General features: G+C 39.8%; 1 protein-coding gene across 1 annotated transcript in view; it reads left to right on the top strand.

The window, feature by feature from the left end:
* enox2 (ecto-NOX disulfide-thiol exchanger 2) overlaps window positions 1-14,889 on the top strand; it is a 119,351-nt gene that overhangs the window by 93,698 nt on the left and 10,764 nt on the right. Inside the window, exons 7-11 of the mRNA XM_023398144.2 lie at window positions 2,034-2,065; window positions 2,832-3,041; window positions 8,264-8,378; window positions 11,045-11,232; window positions 13,186-13,326. Coding sequence (XP_023253912.1) covers window positions 2,034-2,065; window positions 2,832-3,041; window positions 8,264-8,378; window positions 11,045-11,232; window positions 13,186-13,326 — 686 coding nt within the window. The remainder of the gene's footprint in view (window positions 1-2,033; window positions 2,066-2,831; window positions 3,042-8,263; window positions 8,379-11,044; window positions 11,233-13,185; window positions 13,327-14,889) is intronic.

Here is a 14,889-nt window from a genome sequence, read left to right as displayed (position 1 = left end):
AATTGTTCCAGGAGCTCTGAAATCCTCTAAAAAGTAAGTATGATACTGTTCGCAGCCGCACATTAACTCTCATGATGCACAGAGCATGGGTGTACAGCACTGTAAACATCAAAGCAATACACGTTGTGGATATAAAGGTTTTTTAGATTATTAGCCTCATAGAAACCATCTTGTTTGGTGCTAATTTGTTGTTGGGAGGATGGCTAAAGGTAAGTTTATTTTCCTTCCTCACCATGGTATCCCTGGTATCACTCAAAACCACTAGGGATTCAGAGGTGTCCTGCTCCTTTTTCGTTACCTCCAAGATACAAAATATCTTAAAGATCAGAGGAATAAAAATCTATTGTTGTTAGCGTTGAAAGATAAAGAGAAAACTGGAGGTGAATGTTATTCAGTTTGCCTTCAGATGAAAGTAGTAAGTAGCCCATGAATGCAACACAGGCCAACATGTAAAGTAAATCCATGCTGAGCTCATCTAAGTTGATTAAAGGCCAAAGGCAAATGACACTGCTCCTACAGCACACATCTTTTTGCAGCTTTAGCTGTGTAGCTGTTGGTTTACATACAGCCTGCAGCATTTTGTCTGAACACATATCCCACCATACACATGTACATAGGATGTAAAATTCCTGAAAACAAACTTTTTTGATTTATTTATTGTTTATTAGGTAAGCAATACATGTAGAAGACAGAGAGGGTGCATGTGGGTATGGGTGTGTTTGTACTGATTAGCTATCCTCCAACATTTCAGCCTGTATGTCTTTGAAGACTCTCAGTCATCAAGGTCATGGTGTCTCTAAGAGCTACAGGAAGGTCAACTGAAGAAGCCTCTTCAGTTCTAACAATTAGAACCAAGGAAGCCTTTCAGATGACAATTTCATCCGTCTTCAGAAAAGCTTTTTTGGTTCTAATTCTTCAAGAACCGCAGGCAAGTCCACTTGCCTTTGTGTAGCTCTTAGAGATTTCAGCCTGCACAAACTCTTTCCTATTCACTTTGCCTTCCCTTTGGTGCATTGCTGGTCATATTAATGATAACACAGAGACCGACATCCTTTGAGAAGGTCTTACCTCGGAACAACCCGTGTTGACCCACGTTACAGAAGACATATTCTTACCTAGTGCTCAGTGGTGTCTCACCATACAACATACAGATGTGCTCATTTTATGTGCCCTGGTTTTGAGATATTGCCGTATCAATCTTATGCTCCTACCTCACCACAACAGAGGTGCAGAGAATTTAATCTGTAATGCTCAAAACATTGAAAAAATACACATGAAAAGACAGAAACAAAGTCCCTTTCACCTCACTGAAGAGGTTCCATTTGAACTACTTTCTACTGTATTGTAAACAAGTAGAATCCAAAAATATTTCAACATACTTACATGTAATGTACTTGCATATAAGCTGACAGCCCTGAAAGTGTGTCTGTACTGTTCCTCTCTTCTCTGCCTTCACCATCGATGTGCACCATCAAATTACATGGTGCTGGGAAGATGCTATTGATCCCTGTAGTGTTCTCTCTCTCTCTCTCTCTCTCTCTCTCTCTCTCACTGCTCAGCAAACACACACATGCACACCCTTAGCTGGTGGTCTTATTGACCAGATCAGAGTTAAAAGGTCTGAACCTAATAAGAAACTTTGACCCAAAATAAATAAATAAAAAAATAAATGAAAAGCTCGCTCAGCTCAGTCCAGTGTTCCAGCTTCTCTCCTGTGGTTTCTTTACAGCTGTACTGGAGCTGTAACTTTAAAGGCTTGAAGCTTGCTGTTGTTCCTCTTAAAAGAAGATCTAAATCTGTATAGAGAAGGTAAATCATGAATGCTGTGCTACTTCAGAGAGCTGTCCTTGGGCAAGGTTCGTAACAGCTCACTGCTGTAGTGGAGCGGCACAGTGGTCAGCAGTGGCAAAACTTAGTGGGTTATTTTTGGCAGCTGCGAGTTGCATAGCGAAATTTTCTCTGTTAAACAAACGTTAAACAAGACAAAGTCTGCTGCCATATTAACTGGTCTGTGAGCCTGTGCTTGGGCGCAGTGGGTCGTTGTCAACACGCTGATGTTCAGCAGGTATAATATTTGTGTTTAGCATCTTAGCATGCTAACACTTGCTACAGAAACTTCAGCAGAAGCGGTATAGTATGAGAATGTAATTAGTTTTGCAGATATTTGGCTGTACATCAAAGTATTCAGCAAATTAAAATTTTGGCCTGATGAATGTCACTAATTGAAAAGTCTAGGGATCAATTAAGTTATTAAAATTCATCCTGAGAGGGACGTGATTATTTGTACCAAATTTCATGGCAATCCATTCTAATAGTTGTCAAGACACTCAAAACCAAAAATGTCAGCTTCATGATGGCACTACAGCAAAGGTCAGAGGAACATCGTAGTCATTAGTATTCATCCTCTGTAGCAATTTTAGATCTGAATCAAAGTGGTGAACAGTATTGCCATCCCCATTGAGGAGCCACAACACTAACCTGGCTAATAAAAACCAAGTCAGCCGTAGCAGAGCTACAGCGTTCAAGGATTTTATTCTTTACGAGCCAGTACATCATATATAATTTAAGTTTGTTGGAGGAATGTATGATTTATTGAAGTTCAGTTTTGCGTGTGGGAACTACCTAACCAACCGTCCACAAGATGATGCACTGGCATCAGTTGGTAAGTAGATCACACGCTTGCACACACATATAAAAACACACACACACACAGACAGAGACACACACACACACACACACACACACACACACACACAAACACACACACACACAGACAGAGACACACACACACACACACACACACACACACATACATTTCTTTACATCCCTAGTTGACTCCACTTTCTCACTCCTCTGCTCCTTCCCACCTGCCCTCTGTCTTTCTCTCTCTCTGTCTCTGGATGATCTCTGGTCCTTCCCTGCATCCCGCCACAGTTGAACAGATTGTGTCTGTATTCCAAGCTGCTTCCAAACAAAAGGCATGGGACCATTTCTCCAAAGCCCAACGCAAGAACTTGGACATGTGGCACAAACAAGCAGAGGTTGGTACACTTTGATTTCATTCTGTTGTTCACATGATTTATGGAAAATTAGACTTGATCCCATTTTGTTCTGCACCTGTGTCATTGTAAAGTTCTTTTATTTTTCAATTGATAGTTATAACGCTTACATTAGGGCTATGTTATGACACTCAAAGTAAAACAGGAGAATAAAAAGTAGGGGATGTCAGAAGTGAAAAGAGCAGACTCCTTCTTACAGTAAGTACTTTGAATGAAGCCAGCATACAGAACAGATGCCTGCTCACTCCAGCCAGTATAAGATCCACACACTCCCAGGTCCAAACCTCTGCCCCTTCCTCCTCCTCCCCTCTTCCACCACTGCCCTCCCTTGTGAAGTGAAACGAGCTGCTGGGTGAGTTTTCCATCTCAAAGGTTGTCCAGGACACAGGTAAATCTGCACAAGTCTTCTTCCCCTGCACCAGCAAATTTGAAACTTTTGTTGTTTTTTTTTTTGAGTAGATAATTAAATGGGAACATCTTGAGAGATAAAAGCTTATTCATTTTCAAATCAAACAGCATTTTTGTCATCTACTATCTGCTCGCCAATTTTTCTCTCACTGCCAAATGGAGCATTAATTAGCATGATGATGGGTTGTATGTAATGGAGGGTCTGTGAAGAGCCTCAGTCGTTCAGGCCATAGTATTTCTAAGTGCTATACAAAGTTGTGAACTGAAGAAGCCTTTCGGATGAGAGGGGCAACGTCCTCAAGAACCTCAAGCAAGTCCAGCTGCCTTCATATAGCACTTAGAAAGAGGGTCAGGAGTGTGTTGTAGTCCTGGGTCTAATGGATCACATATTATCATATCTGATTGGTAAGTCTCTTTGAACCTCAGTATGAAAAAACAGCAATTTAAGGTGTAATTTAGTGCCAAATTTAGACATGCACATGCACAAAAATAACAGAATCTCACACAGCAGAAGCACCACTCAACCTGTACAAAAGCTTCTCTTTAAAAGGTAGGTGATGCAAAGAAAACATGTTTCTCTGATGTTGAGATTTGCAGCAGAACCATGAACATAGTCAAATAATCTAAAACTTAACCATCGTGTAACCATGGAGATCTCTTAACACACACTTGATGAGTAAGTAGAAAGCTGAATGATGCATGTTTTGCGCAAATATTTGAGTACATCCCTGCTTGTGTGACGTCAGTAAAGATGACTTTTGTGTTGTTGCCTTCCCTCGCTCAGACCTTGAGGGTCTCTCAGGGAGCTACTCGTTGGAGAACGGCTCTCTTCTATATATACACTCTAGCAGGAAGTATTAAAATCTATTATGTGGATGGCAGTGTTTCCAGGCCTCAGGGATCTGTCCAGTCTTTCCCAGACTTCTTCAACTTCCTTTGTAGAGTTTCTGTATACACACTACATACACCAGGGAGTACAGCATGGCCATAGATGCAAGAGAAGAAACCACTGCGGGTTGACACTCCACTGCTGAATATGTCCTCATTCAGAAAACATTGTTATGAAGAAATCCTTTAAATGACGTCATGGTTCAAACATTCTTTGTAGTTTTTCCTCTTCGGGCTGGTTTACACTTTTCAGTAGCTGTGAGAATAGACTTTGTCATTCAAAGTCAAACTACATAGTGTGTGTGTGTGTGTGTGTGTGTGTGTGTGTGTGCGTGCGTGGTGCGTGTGTGCATGTGCATGCGTGCTCAGGGAGATGAAGTCGTTTGGACTCCAAACTCTTACAGCAGGTACAGCAGTGGCCTGAACTCAGTCTGTATTTCTCTGCAGCTGTCTGAGCAAGGTTATACACAGAGCACCGAATAATCTGACAACGATAGGTGAGGTCACACTCAACTGTTAAAAATAAGCCCCCCCAAAAAGTAATTGAAATATAGATTAACTACATTAACAAAAGTATTTTCCGAACTTCCATAATCAACATTTTTTAATATTAAATGTTTATATTATGTGAAAGGGTTCGTTCATTGCGAAGAACCTACAGATAATTATTACCTGACGGTGCAGTTCCCCTCAGCTCTACACTGTTTTCCAGTAGCAGCACGAAGCAGTTTTCAGCAGAAATCTCTCAAAACCAGCTGTACACCACCTGCCCAGCAGCAAACAGCAGACAGACGACGAGGTTAGTGACAAGCTGATGAACACAATGGAGCATTTAGCAGCTAAAGAGCCAGAATTTAATCTCTGAAGTTAGTAGAGGCCAAAAAAAAAAAAAGGAGCTAAAAGGTGAATGAACATTGGATCTAAATAAATCAAATTCCCAGAAACACAATGCTGAATGAATGTTTCTCTGTGTCTGCTGGATGTGTCTTTCAGTGACAGCTTGCCAACAAATTCACTATACCAACTTTTTAAGGTGAGAATATTTAATAATGTTGTATTTATTCAATATAGTATGTTAATATTTTGATATTGGGTATCTGCTGATAAATGCTGATCAAATGGCCTGTGTATCTGACGCATTGAAATAACACAGCTGTAAACTTATTGATCTCACACACCTTATTTTTTATGAGCGTCTTGATTAGCTTAAATTGTTGATATGATTGTAGGGAAAATTGAATTGACAGAATGCCACCCCAGACTGTGACATCTCACTCTGTTGGATTTGTTAGAGCTAAAGAAACGCATGGTTGTACAGTGGTGTTACAGAGCAGAGGTTGCTTACTCACAATCTATCTTTAATGTAGTGGTGACAGCCAAGTTTAATTTAGGTTTGTCATCAAGTTACTCACAGAATTCACATGAATTAAAGACATCGGATATGATGAAAGCGACGCTCAGCATCAGCTAAAACTGAGAAGGTGCTAGCTGAATGTCATCTCCACTCCTCTGCTAATGATTACTAGTGTCAAAGCTTAGTGAATCTGTGTATTTTTCCAACCTCAGTGTCTGAACTCAATCACTCACCACCGCACTCAAATAATATTTCATTTTCACACACTAATTTTCACCAGGTTTTGCGGTGGCTTGCTGCACTGTTGAGCCCGGCTGTTAAAGAAGAGAGCAGCAGAGTATAGTAAGGAAAGGATCGGATTCTCAGATCAGTTTTCTCAGATCTACTAATTTCACATTAATAATAGAGACATGCCTTAAAGGCTGCAGTGTATAGGACTGGCAGCCACTAGCCAGTGTAAAGAGCATAGGTAAGTAAGTGCTGTTGCTCAGGGGTAGTGTATCATCAAATAGGCAACCAGTTTCACTCAGTCATATTGTATATTCAGTATGATTCTCTGGCCTGGAGGTGAAATATGGAGGAACAAGCCACGGTGTTGAGTTGCTGCAGCTCCCAGGCAGAATCAAATAACAGCTGCCTCCCTCTATCAGTGTTTTTATATGGTGTGTGTGCTTGTGTGTGTGCGTGTGTGTGTGCGTGCCTGTATGTGTGTGTGCACAGTGTGCTCCGCATACACCAGATGGTTGTGTGTCTGTATGTGCTTGTGTGTGTAGAGTACCTGTTTGACCTCCGCCACGGGCTCAGGCTGATAACGTCAGCTGACAGATGGTTGTAAGTTTATTTACTCTTGTGCAGCTCTCTGCTCCCTTTTTTTTTTTAGCTGTTTAAGAGTATTTTACAGCCTGTTGTTGTAAATATTTCATTGATTTGTAAGTATATACATGTGTGTTTCACTGTGTACTTGTTTGAGTGTTGTGTTAAATGTGTGAACCTTTTACATCTAACCCGATGACCAGATATTTTTTTATATGGTTGTGTAAAACATACATAAATCATGGGCAGTAGTAGACTTAAGCAAAGCCTGTGATAAGTGACTATACGTTACTAAAGGTCATTTAAGTGTTACTCTCTCTGCAAAAACACTGTATTAAAGTACAAATTTCACACTTAATCATTTAAATAAGGCAATTAACCTCACAGCATAAACCACTTTAAAAACTAAATAATGTAAATGAGCCAATTTGAATTTGCAAGAGAGACCTACATCTTAAAACATGATATTGACTCCAGGCCAGTTGTTTCTATTTCTCTGGAGTCTTAAGGCATGTTACTGCATAACCTATGTTAGCTGTGATAAAAGTTTGACGCTATCGATTATAATGTGGTCAAATAATGGAAAAATGGAAAGCTAAATTTTATGCATCAGCCTGTCAGTGTGTGAGGTCATAAATAGTTGAGGACATATAAAGTATTTTAAAAAGATTTTGTTCTGATAAGACAGAAAATGAATTTATCTCTTTTTTTATTTTTTTTATTTTGCCAACATCCACAATCCACCCATGTTTACATGCATGTCTACTCCTGATCTCAGTGCTGGTCTACTTGCGGACATTTTTTGTGACCTTCAACCTCTGAAGGAAAAAGGGATACGTGTGTGTGTGTGTGTGTGTGTGTGTGTGTGTGTGTGTGTGTGTGTGTCCTTGCAGCATAGTTAGCTTTGCTGTCTATTCTGCTCCATTAGCATTAGATCTTGTGTCGTTAAAGGAGACACTGTACCATTGTAGCTCAAACATCTGCTCACAACAGGGAATGAAAACTGGTATTTTTAAAAAACAAACAAACATCCAAGCACAGATTCTCATAGACATTATGTTTACGGTTTAGTGTAATGTGTGTCATGTATCACAAGGATTTTCTTTATTTTTTGTTTTGCTTTTCTCTCTCTCATTTACAGCCAATCCAATTCAGTGGGTTGACCTTAATCTTGAAACCTGCTTCTGGTTACTGGTCTCCAGACAGATGTAGTCATTAGTGAGCCTGTCTGCGAGTATGAAATGAAACAGAGAGGGTCGGTATTTCACACTTACTGCTGGTGTTTCCAGATGTGCACTCGATTAGAATAACACACTATGAAAACCAACAGTACACTTGATGTGCACTCGTCATTCTTTGTCCTGTCCTGTCCTTTGCCATTTTTGGCAGGAGCTGTGGTTGTGAGTGCCATATTCTTACTTAGGTGCATTAATGTGCTGTTTTCTCCCAAGTAACAAGAACAGTGAAGTACAAAACGTGGGGTTTAGCTATATCTGTGCTACCATCTGCCCTATTAGTGTGCCAGAGGAGGAAATGAGCCCCAGCTCTGAGACCATCCTTTTCATCTTTATTCATCTACTCTCCTTTGTTCTGTACTGATCTGTTATAAGTGTTCCTTACAGCTAATGCTTGATAATAACACTGAAATAAAAGAGGTGCGCCACTGATAATCCTACTCCTACTGGTACCTGCCAAAATGTGTGCCATTCTGACCTGCCTCTCTTTTCGTTGTGTTTTTCAGGAGATTAGAAACATGCACAACGAGCAGCTGATGGGCATCAGACGAGAGGAGGAGATGGAGATGTCCGACGATGACATGGAGGACGCCCCTGACAGCAAGGACTCTGAGGACTCAGGTATGCATATATATTCACAGTTCATCACTTCTGTCAAGATGACAGGCCATACACTGATCAATATCTCCAGAGGGCGAACACAGGGTTTTAAATAACTTGGGGAGACAGCTGCATTTGACGGAAATGGCAGTAATCATCCCCCAAGCATCTGACAACCATCTGACAACTCCACATGAATAAAAAACACATTCACAGTACATCAAGATGCTCACACCGCACACGCTTTACTGCGTTGATGTTCAACATAGCTGCCAAATGGACATCCACCCAAGTCCACCCTTGTGAATGATGTAAAGAGTGTGTGTGTGTGTGTGTGTGTGTGTGTGTGTGTGTGTGTGTGTGTGTGTGTGTGTGTGAGAGAGAGTCCACACCTGCCAGCTGCCATGTAATTTCAGATTGGGATACCACTGAAGTGCCATAATCTTGTGTTTCTCCCTCAGAGGAGTCTCTTTGTGTCTGCTGAAGCAACAAAAACTAATGGTGCCGCTCAGTTCTCAACCCCCATTACAATAACCCATAAGTCTAAAGTATCCACCAGTGCACCACGTAACGCTGTCTCTCATCTTGTGTTTTGTGCCTCTCTGCATGTTGTTGTGGTCTCTTCACCTACTTTTCCTTCGTGCCTTTTAATCATTCTGATCTCTGCCATTTGCAAATATGACAGCTCATCTAATCAGCATGCAAATGTATGTAAATGCAGTCGTGAGCTCAGCCCCTTCTCTTGTGCAAACTTGCTATTTAGCTATCAGTCATTAGCATTGCTGTCAAAGACCTGTCATTTCACTTGATGCTCCGGCATTGGCTGAGGTGACAGGTGTTAATGTGACACTTCTTGGTATTTGTGTTAACAGGCTGACTGTTATACACCCCCTACTACTCACTAACCTTTAAGCATATGGGCATGTTTACACGTCAACCAGCCTGGCTGAAAACACCTGTGTTATGACTGCAGCCTCTTATAAAGTGAATCGATGCTCTGTGTCTGACTCATGTACAGAATAGAAATCAAAAGAACTGCTTGTGTGCGTCACTGTATGCCTAAAGGTGCGTGCGTGCATGCATGCGTGCGTGTGTGTGTGCACATGTGTGCATGCACGCTCATGGATGGTCGATAGCGCTCCCTGTTATGTAACAGAAGGGGAATTGCTCAGAATCTGGCCAAGCAGTTGACATCTCCTCACACCAAGTTGATGAGGCTCTCAGATCAATACTCTTCTCACCTCAAACCTTCATTTTGCTGGGAGAAAAGTACACACACAGACACACACACACACACACACTCATACACTCACCCAGCAAGAGTTCATTAACACTGCCAATGGTCCTCCATGATGGACTGCAGGCAGCACTCATGAACACTCACACCAAACCTAACCAGACACGCTTTCATGCACATACACACACACGCTCACACACTCACACAGTTGCACAGGATGGGGCTTATCTCCCCAGTCCAGTCAGTGTATTGCACTTTCCCAAAGAGCTTCCCCTCAAGGTCCACAGGGGGAGAGCCGAGCTGATAATACTGGACATCTCTGGAGCTGAGCGGTTCTCACATAATAATAACTCCCACTGTCTCCTCTCTTTGCTCAATAGGTCAGGTCAAATGTGCAGAAGAGAGCTCATGGACAAAAGTCTCTGGGATTATCACAGTTTTCAGTTGTCTATAAATATACTGTTGGTGTCTGATTATCTGGTGTGGAGGGAGTATCCAAATGACAATTTCCTGTTTGTGTGACAATATTGTACCTTGAGTTTTAGACCCTTTTGTGTTAGATAGAGGCAATAGCAGATTTGCAGATGTAGAGCACTGAATTTCAAATTTTTCTGTGGGTGATATCCAGTGTTACTAAAGACTGGAAACACAGGACACGTTACATTATGACCTCAAGTTTTATTTATTTCAACTTTGTTTCAGAGAAATCATGTTTTGTCCATCATTTAGGGATGGTGGATGATTACTACAATATCCATGAGCCCAGGCCAAAGAAAGAAGTCAAAGAAGTCAGAGGCAAGAATCGGAGTGGTAGCAAATTCAGAGGGTGTCATCCACATTGTTGAGTGTCATAGTTGCTGATATAATCCAAAATATATACAAATCCAAGAGTAAATTTTATTTAAACTGCGGATTGTGTTTTCAATTTTTTTCACCCACCTTTTAGCAAGACACGTCTGACTACTTGGCTAATTGATTGGCACAAGATCTTCTCCTGAATTACTCTGTCCCACAGGAACAGGCTGAGATCTTTTTAAGGGCAGACATCTATCAAGAGAACATTTTGGCATTTTGAGTTTAAGACACCTGAAATTTGCATGAATTAAAACTTAGCTCTACTCTTTTGCAATTATGCTTGGAATTTTAATGCTTTACCTCTCACTTCCTCGCAATCCTTTGCAATATTTCTGGGCTCAAACTCAACTGAACAAGGAGCAATTCACTCACGACTGTAAATGTCACTGTGGAACAGATGTACGACCTTCAATTTTTTATTTGTTGAAAAAAATACATTTCCACAAAAGAGCCAGGTCAGGGACAACTTGAGAACGAAGGATCAAAATACACACTGTGAAACTGAGACCCGACTGGATGATGATTTGTAGTGAGAGACATACATAAGACAGACACATTATATGATGATCCCTGTACTTTATGTGTAAATCTCTAGGTGTATCCCAAGCAGAAGCCTTAAAGGAGGAGAACGATTCGCTGCGCTGCCAGCTGGACGCCTACAGGAACGAGGTGGAGCTGCTCAAACAGGAGCAAGGCAAGAACCAACCAATCAGGAGTGAGGAGGACAACACGCACTCACAGCAGCTCAGCTTCTTACAGCAGGCTCTGCAGGGCATGCAGAAGGTAGTACTTATGAATATGCACACACACACACACACACACACACACACACACACACAGAAGCATGAAGACACTTTTTTCCAGTCATCCGTCCAACAATAAGTTTAATCTGCTATTCATTTCTGTTATGCACCAGGTTCTTTTTAAGAACAAGGTTGCTCAGGTTAACCCATTGAATTTTCCTTGCACACTGAAAAGCTGTCATTTATTCATGAGACCCAGTACTTTAAGAGAAAACCAAGAGCTATCTGGGAACAGGCAGAAAAGTACAGCTGTCTGGAGCAGCTGTTAGACTTTCATGAAGAGCTAGTAAAAAATAATATTTTCAGATTTACTCTGGTTATTGGAAAGCCTATTCACAGTTGGAATAGGTTTTACTTGAGATTGGAGGGTTGTGTGCTATAATTCAAACAGTGTACAGATACTTCTTGGAGCAAACCCAGGGCTATTAAAACTATTTCAGACCATTTATTCAAGGAAAGATAATGAAAAGTATTGGATTTTTTTTTCTTTGTTTGAAAACGTGCCTTGAATGTCATACAGTAAGTTTACCACTAAATTCTTCAGTCTCAAATCTACGAATTAAAGCCATCTCAGTTTGTAAAGCTGTTTTTTGGTTTACTGATAAAATTCGTATTTATTTATAAATACAACATATCAGAAGGACAAAATAACAGAAACACTTGTCCGTAAAACAGCTGAAATAAAGTTTTTGGGAGCCATTATTTGGGTCCATTCACCGACTTAATTAAATCACAGTCACAGACTAAGAAAAAAAGTCAAACACGGACAATTATTCCTCTAAGTGATCAAAAGAAAAGAGAAAAGCATCTACAATTCCATTTCAACTGGGCAAGCTAAATCTGCTGATGAGTGATATATATAATCAAAACCTTTAGAACAACTTGTGTTGGAGCTGTATTCTTAACTAATTGTTCTGTAGGTTATAATATGACCAACTTTTTCTATGTGTAAAAGAAAAAGTACAATAATGGTAGAAACCCTTAAATGTACCTTTTCAATGCAAAATAGCTACTAAATTGACTCATTCTGGCATTTGTCCAGTGTCCCCACTGGAAATTATGATTGATGCATGTTTTATAAGAAAAGAATCCATTAATGCCCTACTGTTCATTTCCTGCCTGCAGAGAGTAATTACCTCTCCAGCTTACATCTCTCATTGCATGTTGGTATCAAAAGATTAGGTGAAAAGTTTTAATAAATTGGAAGACAACAAAATTGGACACCTCTCTTTGCCAGGGTCCACGTGTTATATCACGCAGCCACACAAATTGCGATGAAATATTATCACCACCTGTTTTCTTCTTTTATGAATTATAGTGTATATAAACAAAAAAAAAACAGTGTGTAACAACTCAGTGTGTAGCAGTGCAGATGAAAACCCCTGGCTGTGAAGACACCCCTGTGACTTGCAGACCCTCTTTTTTTTTGCTGAAATTAACACAGCAGGAGGTGAATCTTTTCATCTGTGTTAGGCAGATAACTTCAGAGGACAAATTAGCTATCAAAGCTTTCTCAACACCAGTTCTTGCATTACCCAAAGCAAGGATAAACCACAAATGAGTGTTAATTTTCTCATGAAGTTTTACCTTTTTATATGTAATTTATAATTTTGTGTTTACAAGCAAGAGATTTGGCAAATTACTCCTCTTGGACACATATGGCACAACAGAATAGAATAAGATAGGATAGAATACAACAATTGTTTTCTGTCTAGAAAATGTTTATTAAAGATATAATTCACATCAGCGTCTAATTGTTTTGTGAAACAAGCTGAAGTTGTAATTACTGGTGTAGGGATTACATGCTGAATATTAATACAGCAATTGGCTGATTGTTCCTTTGAGTGCGAGGTTAGTATCATCACGGTTAGTTAGTTCACTGTAGCATGAATGGCTGACTGTTTATCGCTTATTTATTTATTTTGTTTTGCAGCAACTGTTAAAAATGAGGGAAGATTTAAAACAGCGGGAAGCTGAGCTGGAGAAGAGTTTGGAGGACAAACAACAGCTCAAGAACCAAGTACAGACCCTGAAGGAAGGTCTCCAGAACCTGCAGAACACACACGTAATGCAGGTTGGTTTGAGAGAAAATGCACTTTTGTATGCTGGGTTTCCTGAGAATGAAGAAAAGGGGAGAATCTACTGTGTTTTCTTAATGTGTTTCATAGGAAAGTTCATCTCTGGGTTGCTCTCTTTGTTTGAAAGTGAACACTATCTAATTTGCACTTTAATAAGAAAGAAATTAGTTCAAGAGCAGTTTCAGCGCATGGATGAAATTGTAGAAATAAATCATCAATAAACAAAAAGACAGAATGTGACAGTTGTAATATGTAGTTTCTGTTTATGAATATAACTCTGTAATTTGAACTGGTTTAGAATTTTAAAAAAAGAAAAGAAAAAAGAAAAGCTAATCAGCTATCCGAAAATAGCTATATGGGAGCATCTTTATAATAGCAACACTGCGGGAAAGGCCCTACCACAGTGAGACAGGCAATTTCTAACTTCAATCAGTGCTCTGGTGTTCCCATTTTCCTCCCAGGGTGTAGAAAACATCCTTTTTTGACTCTTTAATTTCTAATTTCTCTCCAAAAAAGTTGAACAGCATTCAAGTTTTATGTGGCTCAGATGAAAAGTTTATGACTTCCCCACGTTTAACGTTGTTTAGTGTAAAGTAACAAGCACCTAAAAGAAAAATATATTTAACCAATAATCATTTGAAGGACTGTTTACCATCATTGCTTAGACACTTTTTTAGTGTCATTCAAACTTTGTGATGCTTTACTGTGAAAAACCTTTAAAGACAGTTTATATTAGTCTCTCATTGTCTGTATGTCTTCAGTGCTGAAGTGATTGGTTTATTAATCAATGAGTCATTTGAACACTCACTAGTTATACACCAAAGTATCTTTGGGTTTTTTGACTGTTGGTCAGATAAACAGTTAGAAAATATCCCCCAGGGCTCTGGGACATTATAATAGGCATCTGTTTTCTCACATTTTATAGACAAAGTGATTAATTGTGAAATTAATCCACAATGAAAATAACCAGCAGTTTACAACACGGACAGTTTGATCATGTGAGTGTAAAGTCTACACTAGTTGCTGGTTTCACACTAAACTTGCCGTTTTGTTCAGTTGTACCATCTGTCCTCGCTGTGTGACTTAAAGTCAACTAATCAAGACGACGTCAGAGGCAGTGATGTTTCACCTGGTGCATCATTCAGGTAGATTAACAAAGACTAGTGATGGAAGAATATATATATGTTATTAAATGTGAACAACCTAACAAATGGTAAAGTGCATTAGGTTGGTAGTTTGGTTGTTGTTGTTGTTGTTTTTACAATGTTACAAAGCTAGCTGTATCACACATTAATATTGTCATAAATTATGAAAATATCAACAAAAGAGGGAAAAGATTCTGCTGAAGTCAAGCCCCTATTTCCTCCAAATCTCACGCTTTTATGTTAGTGTGTGTGAGTGTCAGAGAGATGTAGGCAGGGACAGGAAACATGCTCCCAGAGGAATTTTTCCAACCGTTACACAAAGGAAGCACTTAAACAGTAAGTTCAGTTATCCATATTAACATTGCTATACTGTAATCATTCCCCTTGTTCATATTAGCCAGTAATAGATACCTT

This window comes from Seriola lalandi, unplaced genomic scaffold (assembly GCF_002814215.2).
Source record: "Seriola lalandi dorsalis isolate HSWRI2012SDOR001 ecotype SW California unplaced genomic scaffold, Sedor1 jcf7180002054972, whole genome shotgun sequence".
NCBI lineage: Eukaryota > Metazoa > Chordata > Actinopteri > Carangiformes > Carangidae > Seriola > Seriola lalandi.
This window is presented reverse-complemented; position numbering and strand designations above follow the sequence as displayed.